General features: G+C 36.6%; 1 protein-coding gene across 5 annotated transcripts in view; it reads left to right on the top strand.

Moving 5' to 3' along the window:
- LOC110826550 (limbic system-associated membrane protein) overlaps positions 1–18,016 on the top strand; it is a 580,384-nt gene that overhangs the window by 545,822 nt on the left and 16,546 nt on the right. The window contains exon 1 of one of the 5 annotated variants that reach the window (XM_087349752.1): positions 3,113–3,536. The exons of the other annotated variants lie outside the window; for them this stretch is intronic. Within the exon in view, the coding sequence (XP_087205878.1) occupies positions 3,524–3,536 (13 nt within the window). The 5' untranslated portion in view covers positions 3,113–3,523. Of the gene's footprint in view, positions 1–3,112; positions 3,537–18,016 lie in introns of those variants that run through there. 5 annotated transcript variants of the gene reach the window in all.

The following is an 18,016-nucleotide window of genomic DNA, read 5'->3' as shown; positions in this document are numbered from 1 at the left end:
TGTCCGTTCTAATCACAATATATTCTTATTAAATATTAAAATATTACAATTAAGAACATCATTAATATTTTAAATCGATAAAGAACATCATTAATATTTTAAATATTTTAAATGTTAATTATTGTAATATTTTAATATTTAATAAGAATTTATTGTGATTAGACGGACAAAATTTAAATAATAATATATATAAATTTTGACTTATAACATTTTCCTTCTTTGATTGTCTCGTGTCGTAACACTAGTAAATTTAACCAAAATCCATTCAGTAGTTGAATAAATGGAACATATATAATTCTATGTGTTATTTACACAATAAAATATAAAGTTAATTACAATTTTCGGAGTGTCTATCTGTCAGTCTACGTGATTTATTTCTGTAACTTCTCGATTGATTTCCGTGAAATTTGGTTTTGTGGGCCTGTAAGTTGATTAAATAATATAATTTTAAACCCTCTATTTTAAATTACTCGAATTGATACTCATTAAATTTCAAAATAATTCTCTATTAGAAGAATTATTAATAATTTACTAAATGTGGACGCTATTAAGAACTACAACATTTGTTATGTAAATGTTTAAATTGACATCAGAGATCAGCGACGTATGAAATCGCAAATGGAAGCTGGGTCCAGAACATGTTGGTACTCATGTTGAGCGTGGCTTTCCTGTGGTAAGATTATCCATACACAGAAATTTATATGGATGATCGTAGACTGCGAAGAAGTTTCGTGTTTGGTGAGTAACGTGCCTTGTCGTGTTTGGAAACCAAAGAACTTAATTTGCTGTTCAGCCCTGGGGGAAATATGACCAGACATTCCGATTGTCTTCTCATACGCGTTCACATTCGAAGCACAAACTGCAAAGTGCCTACTTTCGACAGGCTTTAGCCATGAAAGATATCACATTCGTGCCCTGAACTATTCATAAAGCTTCAGTATACTTTATTTTGTCATCAGATATATGTGAATGTGAGATATCGCCTGATACAAGAACTTGCAGCGAAATACTGAGATAAAGAGACAATCTTCTGAAGCAATGCTTCGTCCGTATTTCATATAGACACTGAATTATAACTTATCTTTTATCATAATTGTTCTTACTCCTTCTGTTTTATGTATTTGTTTCTTTCTTCTTGAGATGATAATGTTGCGTCATATTGTGATAAATATATATTTGTTTAAATCTTGTCAGTCTGATCACAATAAAATTCCTATTAAATATTAAAATATTACTATAATTAACATTTAAATATTTAAAATATATTAAAATGATGTTCTCTATCGAAATGTTCGATTTACATTAGAACATCACTTTTTTACACGACATGTTTTAGTTCTAAAAGAACCATCTTCAGGTTTATAAAATTATATAAACTTAAATATAATTTCTTAAATGCAACTTTTAGTCAGATGTTTATCAGATTTCAAATGATGTTTTCCTCCAGATTTTATTGTATTTTAATATCGTATTCGAAGTTGTTCTGGATATGTACGTCGTGCTTAACATGATTTTGTGTGGGTGGATGTTTTTGTTGTTGTTTTTGTATCGGCCAGAAGTTGTTGAGGAGTCACGACCGTCTTGAAGTATTGCCGTTTTCTTATCTAATTTTCATTTCCACCGTTTATATCTTCTTATTAACTGTCTCTCCCTGTTTCTTTCCCTCCTTTATCTACGTTTAAACATTACCATATCGTTCTTGTTATGTTTATTTTATAATTTTCCATCCTCTTTTCCTGATATATTGACCATGAGAGATGTTAACAACCAATTTCTAACGATTCTAATGCGATTTGAAGCAACAGGGTCCTGATTTATCCCAGCGAGACGTTCTACCCCGACAAATTCTTTGGGCAGAGTGATTCTAGTTTCAGAAGGGCAGTGGAGTGAGGTTATGGCCGCACGCTAAGATGGCCACGGATCGTAACGCAATGGCGGGTAATTTAGAAAGCTTCCACCTGCTACACCAAGGAGTTGTACAAAGAAACTATTGACTTTGACCAATCAGACTAATGACTTCTCAACCCCCCCCCCCCCCCTTGGCTTTCACTCAGCCGGACTGTAATTACTTCCACTCTCATCTCCAGCAATATGGCGACCCTGTTAAGAAACTGAAGAGATGGTCCAGAGGCGAGTTGGTGGATGAGAGAAGACCAATTCTCTCTTTTCACCAAGTCTCTTCGAAAAGGGTAGTTTCATCTTACTTTGTGCAGGCAACTTTACGGAAATAAAGTCCCCTATTTTCAACTAAAGCTCCCGTATGACCATCAAAGGTCCAGCTATTATAAATACGTGTATTTCTTGTGAAAATATTTTTACAGTAATACTGCAAATTGATAGTCATAACTATGTGATTTATATTTTTATTAGAAACAAGTTCTTTATTTGCTCTGTGACATGAGTTCAAATGTTTGAATCCTTTTGTTGATATCAACACCAGCTTCCTAAAAACTTCTGCCGACATTCATAAAAAAAATCCGGTACGTTTTGTTAGCCAAAAATTACCAGTTGATAATTTTACGTTTCGGTTAATAATTTTTTGTTAATATTTAATTTTCAAATTTACGTTCTGATATTGACGCCCTCAATAAATATACTAATAATTTGTAATGTAAATTAACTGTATAAATAAACAACCATTGACTAATGAAAATATTTTTATCTAAATGTTCACAATCACAGTTACATATACAGAAGTGATAATTTGATTTCAATAAAATTTAATACAGTTCCATAATGATTTCTGAAAACGTTTTGTTCTAGGTAACGAGATTTTTGCATTTAAAGAACTCAATTATATTAACGCCTTGATTAGTGTCTTAATATACAGGATTTATACTGAGAAGGGTATTAGAATTAAAACTTTAATGAAATATATGCGTAGGAAGACCCAGAAGATGCTTTAGCCAGTTACTGGAAGACCAAGCGAGGAGAGAACTTGAAATGAATCTTAAAGTTATCACTCAAGATTTTTTTATAATCGGTCTGTATATTGTAAACAGTAATAAAAAACTAAGATTGGACGTATTAACTTCATACATTTATCACCAGATGGCGTGTTAATCGATGTAGTTTACGATTATCGAAGGCGAATTTCCGGTTCAGTTAGTCGCTGATGACGATAAATGCTGTAAGACGGTTACTTTGATGGAGAATGGCGGTGTGTTTGTGGTACTAATTTATTATCATTTGAGCTGTAGGTGACGATACGTGTCGAATTGAATTTCAGTTGAACTTTGAATATTGTTTTCGGAAGAAATAAGCTTTGAATCATAAGTCACATTCACATCTGTTTGCGTCCAATATTACGTTTTAATTAGTACACGATTAATCGAAATGCGACTTATTTCGTATCGGAAAATTTGTTTAAATTTCCTTTCACCGTCCATTAATTACGTACGCAAGTCTCACATATTAAATTATAAGATTCGAAACTTCTGTGATGAAGCTAATATTTCTTCTGTCGCTGAGCTAACCTTAATGGATTAGCGGAGCAGCCACTTGGGTTCCACGAGGACTGAAGATGTTGATTGGAGGTGAGACTTACTTTTTCCTTCATAAGTTTCTTTTACTCTAAACTGTTTAACTTAGAATTATATGAGGCAGTCAAATTTATTCGTGTGTTTAACGACGCTGACTTAACAGTTCGTGTTATTTACCGTCGAATGAGGAAGGACGGTAGTTATTAGTGAAATGTAATGGATATGGGAGAGTTGATTGTAGCTAATACAAATCGGAATTTTAATACAGGGACAGAGCAAAGCCGTGTAAAATCAAATTCAGGGTTGTAGCTTTTTTCCCCTCGAGATTTTAAACTGAATCCATTGAATTTGAGCCATGAACGCTTCTTGTAACTCCATATTCGGTGTTGTTGAGAAAGTTAATGTACGTTTAATTTTTTAGAAAACCGGTTGTGTTTTTTGCAACTGAGGAAACCCGCGACAAACTAAAAACACAGTTTTCCTATCGAAATTCGATTTACGTATTGTTTTACTGTGCAAATGTTTACCGCCAGATGCAGCGTGTTATGGTTTCGTAAGGAAAGCGATCGGTTGGATGTAACTGAGGTCGCCCAGTAGAGCATTTCGATTCAAGTGTCTTGTAAAATGTTCGCTTGAAGTGTTCGCTGAATGAACATTCTCTGTGATGACTTTGTGCAGAATTGAGAAGGGTTAACAACGAAATTCAGGAGTAAATTTGTTCTCAAAGGGATATTAGCAAGAAGAATGAATATCTCCATTACTTTGTTTAGACGAAGGAATACTAAAGACGTAAGGATTAAGAGGTAAACAGGGGAACTGTACAGAGATTTCTTGAAACCCAACCTAAACCTCACCCGTCATATCACCATTTGGTAACTGGATTTTAATAAAATTTAGTACAGACGTGTTTTAAGTGAATACTTCGCACGCTTAATCTTTCCATCCTACCTCTGTTAATATCGACATGCCGGTTACTTGAAATCGAGACATAATGATGACGTCATATCCTCTGAGTATGAGCCTAGTTAATGTACCGTAACGTTACCTTATCTAATTAAACCTGGCTTTTAGTTTATTAAAATTCACTTTGCCCAGTTTAAAAGACCATGTTCTACAACCGTAGAAGACAGATGGTAATTTTTTTTGTTTTAATTAAACATTTCGAAACTGTTTTGGAAATGGTTTGTCAGCGTGCGAATGTGAACTGAGCTCATCTTGTTCGTGATACGATATCGAGTAACTATTTTGCGTGATCCCTAACGTAAGTGGACAGGACACACACATCGACGTGCAGCAGGTTGAGAACCCCCGATGTAATCTATGGGTTGCTGAAGAAAAACGCGGTCCATCAGTGTTGGAACGAAACTTTTGCATTTCTGGCGCGCTCAGAATATCTTTTTAAATTGGAAGGATCAGGAAAATTCTGTGCCGTGAAGTTTCTCAAGAATTTTCCTTCTTAATCTACGCATAGAAACTGCGAGAAACCGTGGAAACATTGCAGTTGAGAACTCCGTTAGTAGCTCGAGATTCCTTCTAAATACAAGACAAAATTTCTGTCCTGTGCAGAACTGAGGTCTACTGGGATTTCTCTTTAAGGAACTTTTCCTTTGTCGACAGATGAATTTTCTCCAGGGTGACTCCTGTCATATAAAGCTGTCGGTTTCCATGGATACATGCAACTCCGTCGCTTGTACTCGCTGCATATGGCAGTAGACTCTCTGTAACCACCCAGAAATGTAACACAAGCAGCTGTGTTTGGCTGAGTTAACAAACCGAGAGGAGATGTAGTCGAAATGTACGCTGTGACCTTATATTTACACTTTAAGGTCCAGTGGGAACTATATATCCCACCTGCTTCCACAATAAGTAATTCTTCATTTTCAATTTGTTTTTATTTCGTAAGATTCTCACTGCAAACAGCTATAATTTCCTTAAACAGCGTAAAGCAATTTATCTTCGTAATGGTGAGACGTTGTGTTTTCTTCGCGGTACGGACTGAATTATTAAATATTATCTAGGCGAGATTTCGACTACAAAATATTAATATTTAAAGAAGATGAAGGGACAGGACACTGGAGAAAAGTATATACGACATTTACTCTGAGAATCTTTATGGAACGGGTCACTTGGGAGATCTAGATGCTGATGAGATAATATTAAAACGTATATTACAGAAGTAGGGTGTGAGAATATGGTCTGGATTCAGGAATCACAGGACAGGGCCATTGACTTGTTCTTTAGAACGTAATAATGAAATTTAATTTCCCATTGTGAACTTCACGAGCAGCTGAGAACCTATTATTTTCTTAATAAAGACGTTGAACATAGAAATTAATTGGTTTATTATAGTATTCATGAATTCAGCCCTTAGGACAAATGTGATATTACATTCTACCGTCAGAGACATCAACTGGTTGATGTTGTTTAAGGAAATAATTGATATATATTAAATCTTGTCCGTCTAATCACAATAATTATTATTAAATATTAAAATATTACAATAATTAACATTTAAAATATTTAAAATATTAAATGATGTTCTTTATCGAAATATTCGATTTACATTAGACCATCATTTTTCACGACATGTTTCAGTTCCTAAAAGAACCATCCTCAGGTGTATATAATTATATAAAGCTTCAAAACGATAAATAATTCAAATACAATTTTCATACATTATGCCAGCGTACATTTTTATCAGATTTTTACCAGATATTAAACGATGTTCTTTTTCAGATTTTTATTCCATGGTCTAATGTAAATCGAATATTTCGATAAAGAACGTCATTTAATATTTTAAATATTTTAAATGTTAATTATTGTAATATTTTAATATTTAATAAGAATTTATTGTGATTAGACGGACAAGATTTAAATAATATATTTATTATATCACAATATGACGCAACTTTACCATTTTATGAAAGAATTTCTGTTTGCTCTTAGATTCATACGAGACACGTAAATTCAAAACGAAGAGTTGTTGACTGTTGCAGCAGATGGTACTTGGCATCGAATGGATCAAATCAGTTATATTCCTAGTTTGACCTTACACGCTCGAGACCCTCCTTCTGGTGGGAATTACTCGTAATTCGAGCTTTGGTTCCTTGTAAAGCTCTCTCGAGTGTATTTTGATGTTTCTGTGTGGCATATGCTTAATGAAACTGAACTAGAAGTAGTTTATAGCGCCGTTCAGTTTGGTCTCTGTAGTATGGTTTGGTCCTTACATGACTATATTTGTAACTACACTCACAAACGCAAAGTAGCATAGATCGAACTTGCAATATGTTTGTACTTCAAACTCAGACCAAATAAGTTGGTGTAGTGGTTAAGCATTCGATAACTACTCGCTTCTGTTCTAACCACGGTCTCACAACAACTTCAAACACTACCTAATCACTAATCGTGATTTCATTTTTATTTCTTCAATTAAAAAGCTTTGTTAAACTACGTAGGAATATGCCTTTTTTAAGTGTTGTCCTAATTCTTCCTTCCTCTTAGAATCGCAATGCGTATTTCTATTGTTTTTGCAACACTAATCAGCTGTTATAGCCACGGTGGTCTAGCGGTTAGAACGCTGGCCTTGTAATCCTGGGGTCTCGGGTTCGATTCCCGGCGGTGCCCGAATTTATAACTTGTGTTGGGCAAGGCCGTGGTCTAGGCAACACGGAGTTTTCCTCCGTGGCATCCCAACAATTACTCCATTCACACACAGAAGAAGGCAATGGCAAACCACTTCTGGATCATCTGCCAAGAACGTATATGAACAGGTCCCAGTCCGAGAAAAGGATGGAAGGATCCTTCATATGGACCTGTCGTCAGACAGAACACTAAATAATAATAAGATGAGGTGGTCTAGTGGTTAGAACGCTGGCCTTGTAATCCTGGGGTCTCGGGTTCGAATTTATAACTTGTGTTGGGCAAGGCCGTGGTCTAGGCAACACGGAGTTTTCCTCCGTGGCATCCCAACAAGTACTTCATTCACACACAGAAGAAGGCAATGGCAAACCACTTCTGGATCATCTGCCAAGAACGTATATGAACAGGTCCCAGTCCGAGAAAAGGATGGAAGGATCCTGTTCATATGGACCTGTCGTCAGACAGAACACTAAATAAATAAAATAATCAGCTGTTAGTGCTGTTAATTGTATAAACTAGGAATAATATGCTCCGCGCATGCTCAGCTTAACTTCTGTCGTTTAAAATGACTATTATCTGCTGTGTGTGTGTAGATATTAGCAGATTTTATCTGCAGCAATGGACCAAACACCGCAGTCGAGAATAATCTTTGATCGATTAATACCTTCTGTACCGTCCCGTTGTCTGAACCGAGCCGTCACGAGCCGTGCCAAATTCACTACTGCACACGAAAACGAATTCAAAATGGAATCCAGCGTTTATCTCGTGATGATCACACTGATGATGGAGACAGCATGTGTCTTTGGAACGTTGGTAAACTTCTATGAGAATACACGGCGCTACAACCCAGAAGAAAATCTCAATTCCTACTGTTCAATACCGTGTTCACAAAAGCATGTCTCTAGACCCGGTTCAGAGCCAGAGAGTATTTTGAACGAGATGTCTGGTCCCTGATATAAAAAGTGATAAAGTTTTTGAGTCTAACTTCGTTTTATGATGTGTATCCTCCATTTAATGGTATTTTTACGGGACAGTCTGTAGGGGTGTGCCCACAGCTTGTGGTGACATCTGCTGTGTGGGCTGCAAGCTCTAATCGCAAAGCGAAATGGTCTGGTTCCTTGCAAACATCCATTTGACCTGCTCTGCGAATATGGTTGATGTTTGTACAGTGAGCGAAACACGCTCAAGTGTTTATCATTGTGACGTCACGCGGGCAGTTGCTTATTTCAAGAGTGGCTTAAGGTTCTACTGCGTGGTCACCAAATGTTGCGGGGTTGAGCGGTTAGAACTCCTGCCTTGTAGTCGGGAGGTCCAGTGTCTGCTCCCGGAGACAGTGTATCATTATTCTCAGCCACTCTAGGTAATTTTTAAGGTATTAAATTATTTTAAATTAGTTAAGGAATTCGTTCCATATACTCGCTAGTTCGATATTTAGTAATAATTAACTATTCTTTTACCTGAGCTACTGACCTCCATTTTTAAGACACTTGGATAAGTGACGCGCTGATTCTTGTAATATTTGTATAGATGTAAAGAGTTTAATTTTACGTTTTAAAATTAACTATTATTATTTATTCCCAGACGAAATGCAAGTAATAATGTCCTTACGCCTGCTTTCGTATTTCAATTTCAACACTCTTGAAAGTATTTTATTAAATTTGGTATTAGAGGCTAGCACTAAGTATTGTTAGGCAAGTTTAATTGAGTTCTTGTCAGTCCAGCACAATTCCCCCACTTTGCATGAATTTAAATAATAATAAATACAACTTTTAATTGGAACATTTTTTGATACTTCGAAAATTTAACGAAGTACCAAAATAAATACCTTATTCTGGCTGTATGCAGTGAGATGATATTTTTACTTCACAGTAATATTATTAAAAATATACGTACAGTCTGCATGTAATGTGTGGACGATCTTATGCGAGTAAAGAAATTCAACGCATTGCCATAAACCTCTCCCCTGAACCAGTCGGATCTAATTAGCACAGTATGACACTTTTTCCGGAGTAATTTGAATGTTATATTCACTTCTACGCCTAGGTCTTCCGAGTGAATTCTTTCCTTCTGGTTTAACAAACAAAATTTCTCACGCGCTGACATAAAACTCTTATAGTTTGATATGATCTATGCAATTAAAGCTGTTCGGTGAGCTGAATTCTTGTGACTGCTGTGGACTGTTTGCTTTTCATAAACAAACATTAAATTCTGAAACAAGTATTCACTGCTAGTTCATACTCGGTTAAACTGGCGGGAGACCAAAACTACGCGTTGAATGAATAAACATGCATTGCTAACTCTAAATTAAAATATATGTAACCTGTCCAAAATATTCCTCGAAGTGGTGTTATAGTCAGTAAAGTGACCTCCCAAGGCTAATATCAAACTTCAGAATTGTACACGACCTCAGTAAGACCTTGTTTAACGTCTCTCTTTCATCCACTCTTGTCTCTCCCACTTACAAATTCCTGACTTTCAGCAAACCTGCCGATACCAGGACGAACGGGCACTGCCTGGGAACCTTTGTAGCCGTTAATTTATGTTCCCTCCCCTTTAAATTTAGTGTCTGTCTTACTCCCTCACCTTCTCGTCTAATTTCATCGTATTTTATCTTGTACCAGCCAACATTACACAGGACAGAAGAATATTATTATTTTTACCAAATTATAAAGACGTCTTCGATTACTTTGAATTAAAATTCATAATTTTGATGCAATTAATTTATTCAAATTTATAGGCCACAAAACTAATATTGGACGTAAGAAACACAGTAGGTCTGAACGTGTTTTTAATTAGTAACATTAAAACAAAAGGTGTCAACTCCTGAAGAAGAGCTTCTTTCTTGGTTTATTGAACACCCTCTCCTTGTGTGGAGTGTGACGACTATGTTGTTATGAGAATCGTTCAAGCTCTTTATCTAACTCCCTGGTAGCAGAACCAGGAAGGTTCAACACCGACAACACAAAATCTTACCGCCGGCCACGATCCTGAACCAACTCCATCCATTTGCCATCCTCACAGCCCAGCTCAACAAGATCGAGGTTTTAGTACTGTGTTCGTAATATAATACATTTTCACGGTTAAGGTTTGTTAGCCCCACGCCCAACCCCCAAGCTTGAGGATTACCCATTATCGGCTGTCCGCGACTGCTTATTAGTAGCTAACCTCCATAACTGAAGGTTGTTCCTCTATTCGCAACCTGAGGACGCGCGTAACCTAATCTTGACATCCTATTGAAGAGGTTTTATAAATTGAATGTTCTCTTCGAAAATTGGCTTTTATTGGACGAGGAAGAACATATTCTACTGTTTCCGTCTTTTGCTATTCGAAACCCATTTTCGTGCTAATTCAGTTTGAACACAAATTAAAAGAAAAAATAGCTTACTTTTTGTGTTCTTTTGAGGGACATTTGGAGGGGAGTGAAGTCCTTAGTTGTCTCCTTAACGAGAACCGGAGATTTCAATCGAAGATTTGCCCGTGTTGGCCCAGAGAAGACTTCTCAATTTTACGGAAATCTAATAATGAAGATCTGTTCGAGGGACAAGCTTTAATCGAGGTTTGATTAGATTCGAACTGAAGGGAAGACGAACTCACGTATCCAGCGCAAACACTCGCCTACGATGGAACGCCATGTTGAACAAACGAAAACCGAATTATGGGGCGAAGTCTCGAGACGGGGCGGCGCCTCACGGCGGAACAAATAGCTTCGGAAGATTTTATAACATTTTGAAAGAAAATTTCTTTAATTTTAACCCCGAGATGCAGGCAGAAAGTTTATTTTTATATTTCATTCTTTTATAGTAACTTGTAATTTCTCTCTGACGGAACTTCGGATTACTGGGGATACGACGAGTTGTTATGAGCAGTTACTGTTTATTTTAATAGGCGGTTTCCGTTTCAATTTGTTTCTAATTTGGCAGTGCATTTCCAAATTTCTCTCTTACGCCAATCGTAAAGAAGTCAGACAGAAGAACATGGGAAAGGTTTAGTCACTAATGTTGGGATAAACAATTATATTTCGGTGCGTAATGAAAATAAGGATATACTGGTTGCACCTGGAGAGAGAGAGAGAGAGAGAGAGAGAGAGAATCGCCGACGTCCCAGGGAAAGTATCTGAAATTAGAAAAGAAATTAAAATCCAAATATCGATGTATGAAAGTTCATTGTCTGTGAAAAGTGAAATGCTTTGTCATACCGGTAATGACTGGAATTATAGGGAAAGGACTAAAATATTCTGGAAAGCATTCAACAGACATCCAAAGAAACAGCCATACTAGGAACACGACACTTTGCAAGGAAAATTTTAGTCTCAAACTTGAAGCCTGAATGTTGCGATTTTTGGTTTCAAACTTTTTGCGAAGATAATGATGATGTTGATGTTGGAGGTATATGTAAGTTTCAAAATTCTTTGGAACCTCTATTTTCAAAATTGAAGCATCAGCAACATTATTTACCCATTATTATTGTTGTTGTTGTTGAATGCGAGATTAAAATATGTTAAGAAGGAGTAATGGTACGTTGTTTTCAAATGTCTGACCCGTATAGTGAAACTTCGACATGAAAAAAGATCATTTCCTACACGTAATTTAGTATGAAACGAAATTTCATACTAAAACTATTTCCAGTTAAAGGGAATTCTTGTAAACGTTTTAAATTAATACATAAACACTGTTAGATTTCTCCTCCGTTCATGTTCGAAATTAAAACTTTAATAAAATTTTAACGATGTTTCTTAGAAGTTAAAGCGAATGCAAGTGACGTCTTTAATTAACAGAACATAGATAAACGAGACGACATATGAAACTCATTAAACATTTGTTTGTAATCCATTAGTTATTTTTCAGGTTTCGCGGGGGGGGGGGGGACTTGGAAGTCCTACAGTGACCTTTTGTATCAACGTTGATAAAAACTCTTTTCGTGTATTTACGTCATCATGAACTTTGCTGGTATTGAAACAGGTTTTAGATAGACGAGGTTGCGATGTGCAAGGAGGTTTTTAATGGGTAAAACTCACCACCGAGGGTCGCTTCAGGGGCTTCTGTTCAACCCTGTCACATCGTCTCCTTTCAGAGTTGACATGTATCCAAAATAAATAAAATTTGATATCGTCAAATGTCATGGCGCACATGCAGGATAGACACAGAGTAAACCGAATCTTAATTAATATCCTGATAAAAGCAACACTTCAACCACCAACTGTTGGAATTTATTATGTGTTGAATATTTAATTAATATAATCGATTTATGAATTTATCGATAGCTGACTACTTGAGAGTCTGTAATAAAGAGATTCATAAAAATACACAAAGCGCAGATTAATATATTTTGATCGGAAAATCAAAAGGAAAGAGTCAAATTGAGAGACATAGATGTAGATTACGGAATATTAGTAGTATTGCACTTTAAGTAAATAGGATGTGAGGTAATGCAATGGTTTTGACTGATTCAAGACACAATCCAGTGGCGGGCGAACAGACAAACAGATATATTAGGTAAGACTTGAGGTTCTCACAGCGGTGAGTACGAAGATATCCGTCTTCTGGGTTATTGCGCTGTGTAGTCTGGTCGATGTTAACCAACGTTTCAGAGGTCATACTGCCTCCATCATCAGGGCGATGAGTATGAAGATTTCTGTCTTCTGGGTTGTTGCGCTGTGTAGTCTGGTCGATGTTAACCAACGTTTCAGAGGTCATACTGCCTCCATCATCAGAGTATGAAGATTTCTGTCTTCTGGGTTGTTGCGCTGTGTAGTCTGGTCGATGTTAACCAACGTTTCAGAGGTCATACTGCCTCCATCATCAGGGCGATGAGTATGAAGATTTCTGTCTTCTGGGTTGTTGCGCTGTGTAGTCTGGTCGATGTTAACCAACGTTTCGGAGGTCATACTGCCTCCATCATCAGGGCGATGAGTATGAAGATTTCTGTCTTCTGGGTTGTTGCGCTGTGTAGTCTGGTAGATGTTAACCAACGTTTCGGAGGTCATACTGCCTCCATCATCAGGGCGATGAGTATGAAGATTTCTGTCTTCTGGGTTGTTGCGCTGTGTAGTCTGGTCGATGTTAACCAACGTTTCAGAGGTCATACTGCCTCCGTCATCAGAGTATGAAGATTTCTGTATCTTTTTCCCTATCACAGACTCTGATTCCGCGTTTTCGTTTGTAACAGGAAGTTTAAAGTTGCAGATATAAATCGTTAAGAAGTTTTTTTTTTACCAAGTTTCGCTAAAAATCGTTTGGTTGGTGATTAGAATTGTTTGCGTCCTTCGAAATTCTCAACAGCGTTTCCTTGGAGACCATAGACCTCCACTCACGACTCAATTCCACGATACAACCAATAAAACATGGCTGATATAAACGTTACAAGCTTCACGTATTAAAGCCAATTACAGCTTTTGTTATCACTAGTCTTGTCTGATCACTTCAATGCTCTAGAGGGATTAGAACCTTTGCTATCCGTCTTTGTTGTCCGTCCCGCTCATTTCTACGTTAACCACGCAATAAAGAACCTAAGAAAACAATTGAAAGTGGCTGCCATGTTTGTACTTCTCGAAGAGAAGGCTGTCTCGTAATACGACTGAATGGGTGTAGAAATCGAGAGGTAAACGGGTAGTTAACCTCGCCTTCTTGTGTCAGATATTGAAGTTCAGGAAGAGGATGATGTTCTATTGCTAAGAAAAACAATGTCTGGTTGTGGAGATTCTCATCTCAGAGCTCAGTATTATTTTTTTGTATCAATCGTCTTCCCACTATAAGCTGGACTTTAATTTGGGATCTGACCTCGTGCCAAAGTTTCTCGGGGTTTTTTTTCGAATGTTATCTTAAACGCTAGAACGAATTTTATGGGTCTTATCTACTTATCCGAAAAAAAAACGTGTAGTGTAATCAAGAAACAATATTATTTATTTGTAATGTTATCATTTCTCGCGATATTTTTACTTAGAACGTAATTCAAAAATTAATATTACTAACAGATGAAGTATCTTTGCTCTGTGTGTAGTTATTTGTCTGCAATTTTTGTATTATTATTAGTGTTCTGTCTGACGACAGGTCCATATGAACAGGATCCTTCCATCCTTTTCTCGGACTGGGACCTGTTCATATACGTTCTTGGCAGATGATCCAGAAGTGGTTTGCCATTGCCTTCTTCTGTGTGTGAATGGAGTATTTTTTGGGATGCCACGGAGGAAAACTCCGTGTTGCCTAGACCACGGCCTTGCCCAACACAAGTTATAAATTCGGGCACCGCCGGGAATAGAACCCGAGACCCCAGGATTACAAGGCCAGCGTTCTAACCGCTAGACCACCGACTACTAGTCCATATCTGATAAGCTTTTCATTAAAAATTTCTTGTCATTTTTGTACTTCATTTCTCATTTTCATTGTCTCATTATCTTATATAAATTAATAAATTAAGAGTGTGTTATTCCTCTGATAATGAAGTTACCTCAGCAATTACGTGTTAATTCCGTTCACTTTTACTTAAAACCCGAAACATCTACTTCGTAAAGAAATTTGTTGGTTACAGGCCGTCGGACGATAATTTGAAACATGAAATGTGACATTTTTAAAATACATTTTTTTCCTTAACGGTTTGTAAGATGCGTTAAAAGTAGATAAATGTTTATTGTCGTAACTGTGCAGCTTTCAAACACGTGTAAGCAATTTACCTTACATAAAACTCTTCGTTACGTGGTTCACGATGGATCGACGTTCCGAAACAATCATTTTAAAAGCCTTTAACAGACGCTAAGAGGAGTGAACTTTGTTATGAGTGAAAGTTTACCGACGTCGTTGTCCACTGATGTTTTCGTCTCGAGCGTTTTGAGTGCCTTAGGGTAGGAGCTGGGTGAACTCCAGATCAGGTCTGGACGTTTCGGCAAAGATAAACATCTTATCTTGCCCGGGAATCGAAGTCCGGACTTTCAGCCCGCAGTCTAATCACTATTCTGATTGAGACGTCTCTATAGTTTCGTAAAGAAAATTTGATCAAGTTTTATTTTGTGTTCCGTTTGAAGAGTAAATGTTTTATTGTTAGACCAAGAAATGGATAACTTTCTTCCTTCTCGATGCTCCTTTATTTTTCCCTCATCTTCCACGTTTATCTCATTTTCCCCTGCCTTATTCCACTTTCTTTACATCTGCATTTGAAAATGAAAGTTCAATAATTCACTAATGTGTAATTTATTTAAAAAAAGCTGTCATCTTAAAAACTACTTAGTTTTTTATCGAAAATATCAGCTTCACTTTACTGCCACACAACAGCTGTTTGGCGCTAGTATGTCGCCTGCAGGTTAAGATACAGAAACCAGTTATAAAAGAATCAATTTGATATAACAACAATAAAAAAAGACGCTCGACAAATATATATAACGAGATTGGAAACATTCGAGTTACATTTTTTCAATTTATTTCTAACCTAAAAGCAGGTTCTGTGTTGCTAAGACACAGAACCTGTCATTGTTTCTCAAAGTAAATTTGTTACGTGAGGAAATGTTGAAGGGCTGGTTCTCGTATTTCCCCAGGGAAACAGCTCACTGTTACTGTAAATTTCATAGTAAGAGCCTATGTTGGGATGTTAAACAATGTTTTAATTAAAAAACTTCTATTTGACTTTGCTGGTTAATTTACACGGGATATTTGCCCTAATGTATCAGCGTTATGCTGAAGCCATGTGCTACTTGGAGTCTTCTAGATCGTGAAGCCGAGGGGACTATTTGGGCCCAAGACACAGGAAGTAACACAAGACCGGAGAAAATTGCATAATTAATGAATTGGTGGGAAATGTAGCATGCACGGGGTAGATGAGAAACACGTATAAAAATTTGAGCGTAAACCCTGAATGTAAGAAACAATATAAAAGACCAAATTTTTAATGGGAAGTTTTATCTGGTTCAATACAAGATATCTAAAGCGGCGCCTATGATAAACTTCTGATAACTTTTGTCTCCCTCTTATGAAGCTAGGATTATATTTGTGGTAATTTTTTTTAATAATATTTAGGCTTTCTAACTAATTTTATATAATATGATAACTTATATTTAATTATAATAGGAGTAAAAGACGAACGTGTTCCATTCCTGGGGTCTCGGGTTCGATTCCCGGCGGTGCCCGAATTTATAACTTGTGTTGGGCAAGGCCTTGGTCTAGGCAACACGGAGTTTTCCTCCGGGGGCTTCTTCCCCGGTTTCTCCGTGGCATCCCAACAATTACTCCATTCACACACAGAAGAAGGCAATGGCAAACCACTTCTGGATCATCTGCCAAGAACGTATATTAACAGGTCCCAGTCCGAGAAGAGAAAAGGATGGAAGGATCCTGTTCATATGGACCAGTCCTCAGACAGAACACTAAATAAAAATAAATAATAATAAATAATATTTTATTAAACATTAACCATATTGAACGCATGTTTAAAACAAGATTGTAATCTTAATGAGTTTGTTATATGGTGTTATAATGGAATATCAATTTCTGAAGGGTCTCTGATCAATTGTTTTTGTGTTAAATCTCGAATTCTGTTGTTCTGAGATCAGCCAAATCCAGCATCAGATATAAAGTCCCTGGTAACTCACATCTCCTGGGGTGGTGATCGAGCAATGGTGAAACGGTGATTAGCAGCGAAAATAAACTTAGCTGGGGAAGACACTGCTTTAGTGACACATTGTCCACCATGAGTAAGATTTTCCTAGGACTGAATCCCGTTCTCTGGGATGGAAAGCCATATCTAGCCGCCTGGTATAGCCCCTGCTTTTGAAATAATTAAAAAATTAAATTTTAAATTCACATGAATAAAAATTACATGCTTTGGTTGCGTTTAGTGTAGACCTCGAATAAGAAATTTGGTCAAAATCAGTTTACCGGTTATTTAAATACTCTATGAGGACAGGCGGCTAAGAATTCACACGTTTATTTGTGCAAGAACGATTTATATAGTCTGCATATAATTTCTGTATATAATAAAATACAGCGCTGTGCATTAGGCGTGAATTTCAGGCATGGAATCTAATCTTAGATTTTGAAATGTTATCTAATTTGTTGATAAATTGGATTGTATGGAGCTCCGTAATTTTCTTTTCTCTTTCTAAAACAAATTTCCTGTAGGTATTGTCTTCCGGCGTTTTGATGAATATCCGTGGTGCATGAGTTTATGAACATCTGTCATTTAACCGTATCCTGTAAAAGTATATAAATTAAAGCAGTCCCACTACAGAGGCTAGACCATATCCTGATACAGGATAATTTATTCCCTAACTATATTCTCAGTTCATTCTCATCCGTTTTAATATTATTATCATTCTCACTTAATGAAGAAAAATATATATTTCTTCTAATAGCCACACCCAAATTTAGGGCCTCTCTGTCTCGCATCAGTTAACACTGCCTTCGGGTCGCGCTGCTCAATTTATTCCAATGACATTTACATCGATAATGACTGGAAATTAATTAGTGTCGAAGGCTTCTGGATTCGGCTAGTTTCATGTTTGTAATTAAACTGCAGTTTGAATTGCACGCTAGATGACGAATTCTGATGTTGTTACAGTGTTATAGCCCATTACTTAATTGGAAATGAATTAAATTGTCGGTACCTCACGAATAACTGTGTCCATTCACTTTCTTTACACGAATAGACTAAGAAACAGCAGTTATACAGAATGTTTCTTGGAAAGTAGATGTCTCTTGAATGAGAATTTTAACTTTGTCATTGAACTGACTTTTAAAATATAATTTACCTGCAAGTTTCTTCACATAAATTATAATCGTCTCCATTCCAGTTTGCTCATTTAAAGCAGTGATATTCAGCCTAGGTTACGCGTACCCCCGGGGGTACGCGAAGACATCTTAGGGGGTACGTGAAATTTAAAAAATATATATATTATTTTATTATAAACACTGAAT

The sequence above is a fragment of the Zootermopsis nevadensis genome, unplaced genomic scaffold (assembly GCF_977971745.1).
Source record: "Zootermopsis nevadensis isolate Lab colony 2312 unplaced genomic scaffold, Znev_1.0 Znev_ptg000016l, whole genome shotgun sequence".
In the NCBI taxonomy this organism is placed as follows: domain Eukaryota; kingdom Metazoa; phylum Arthropoda; class Insecta; order Blattodea; family Termopsidae; genus Zootermopsis; species Zootermopsis nevadensis.
This window is presented reverse-complemented; position numbering and strand designations above follow the sequence as displayed.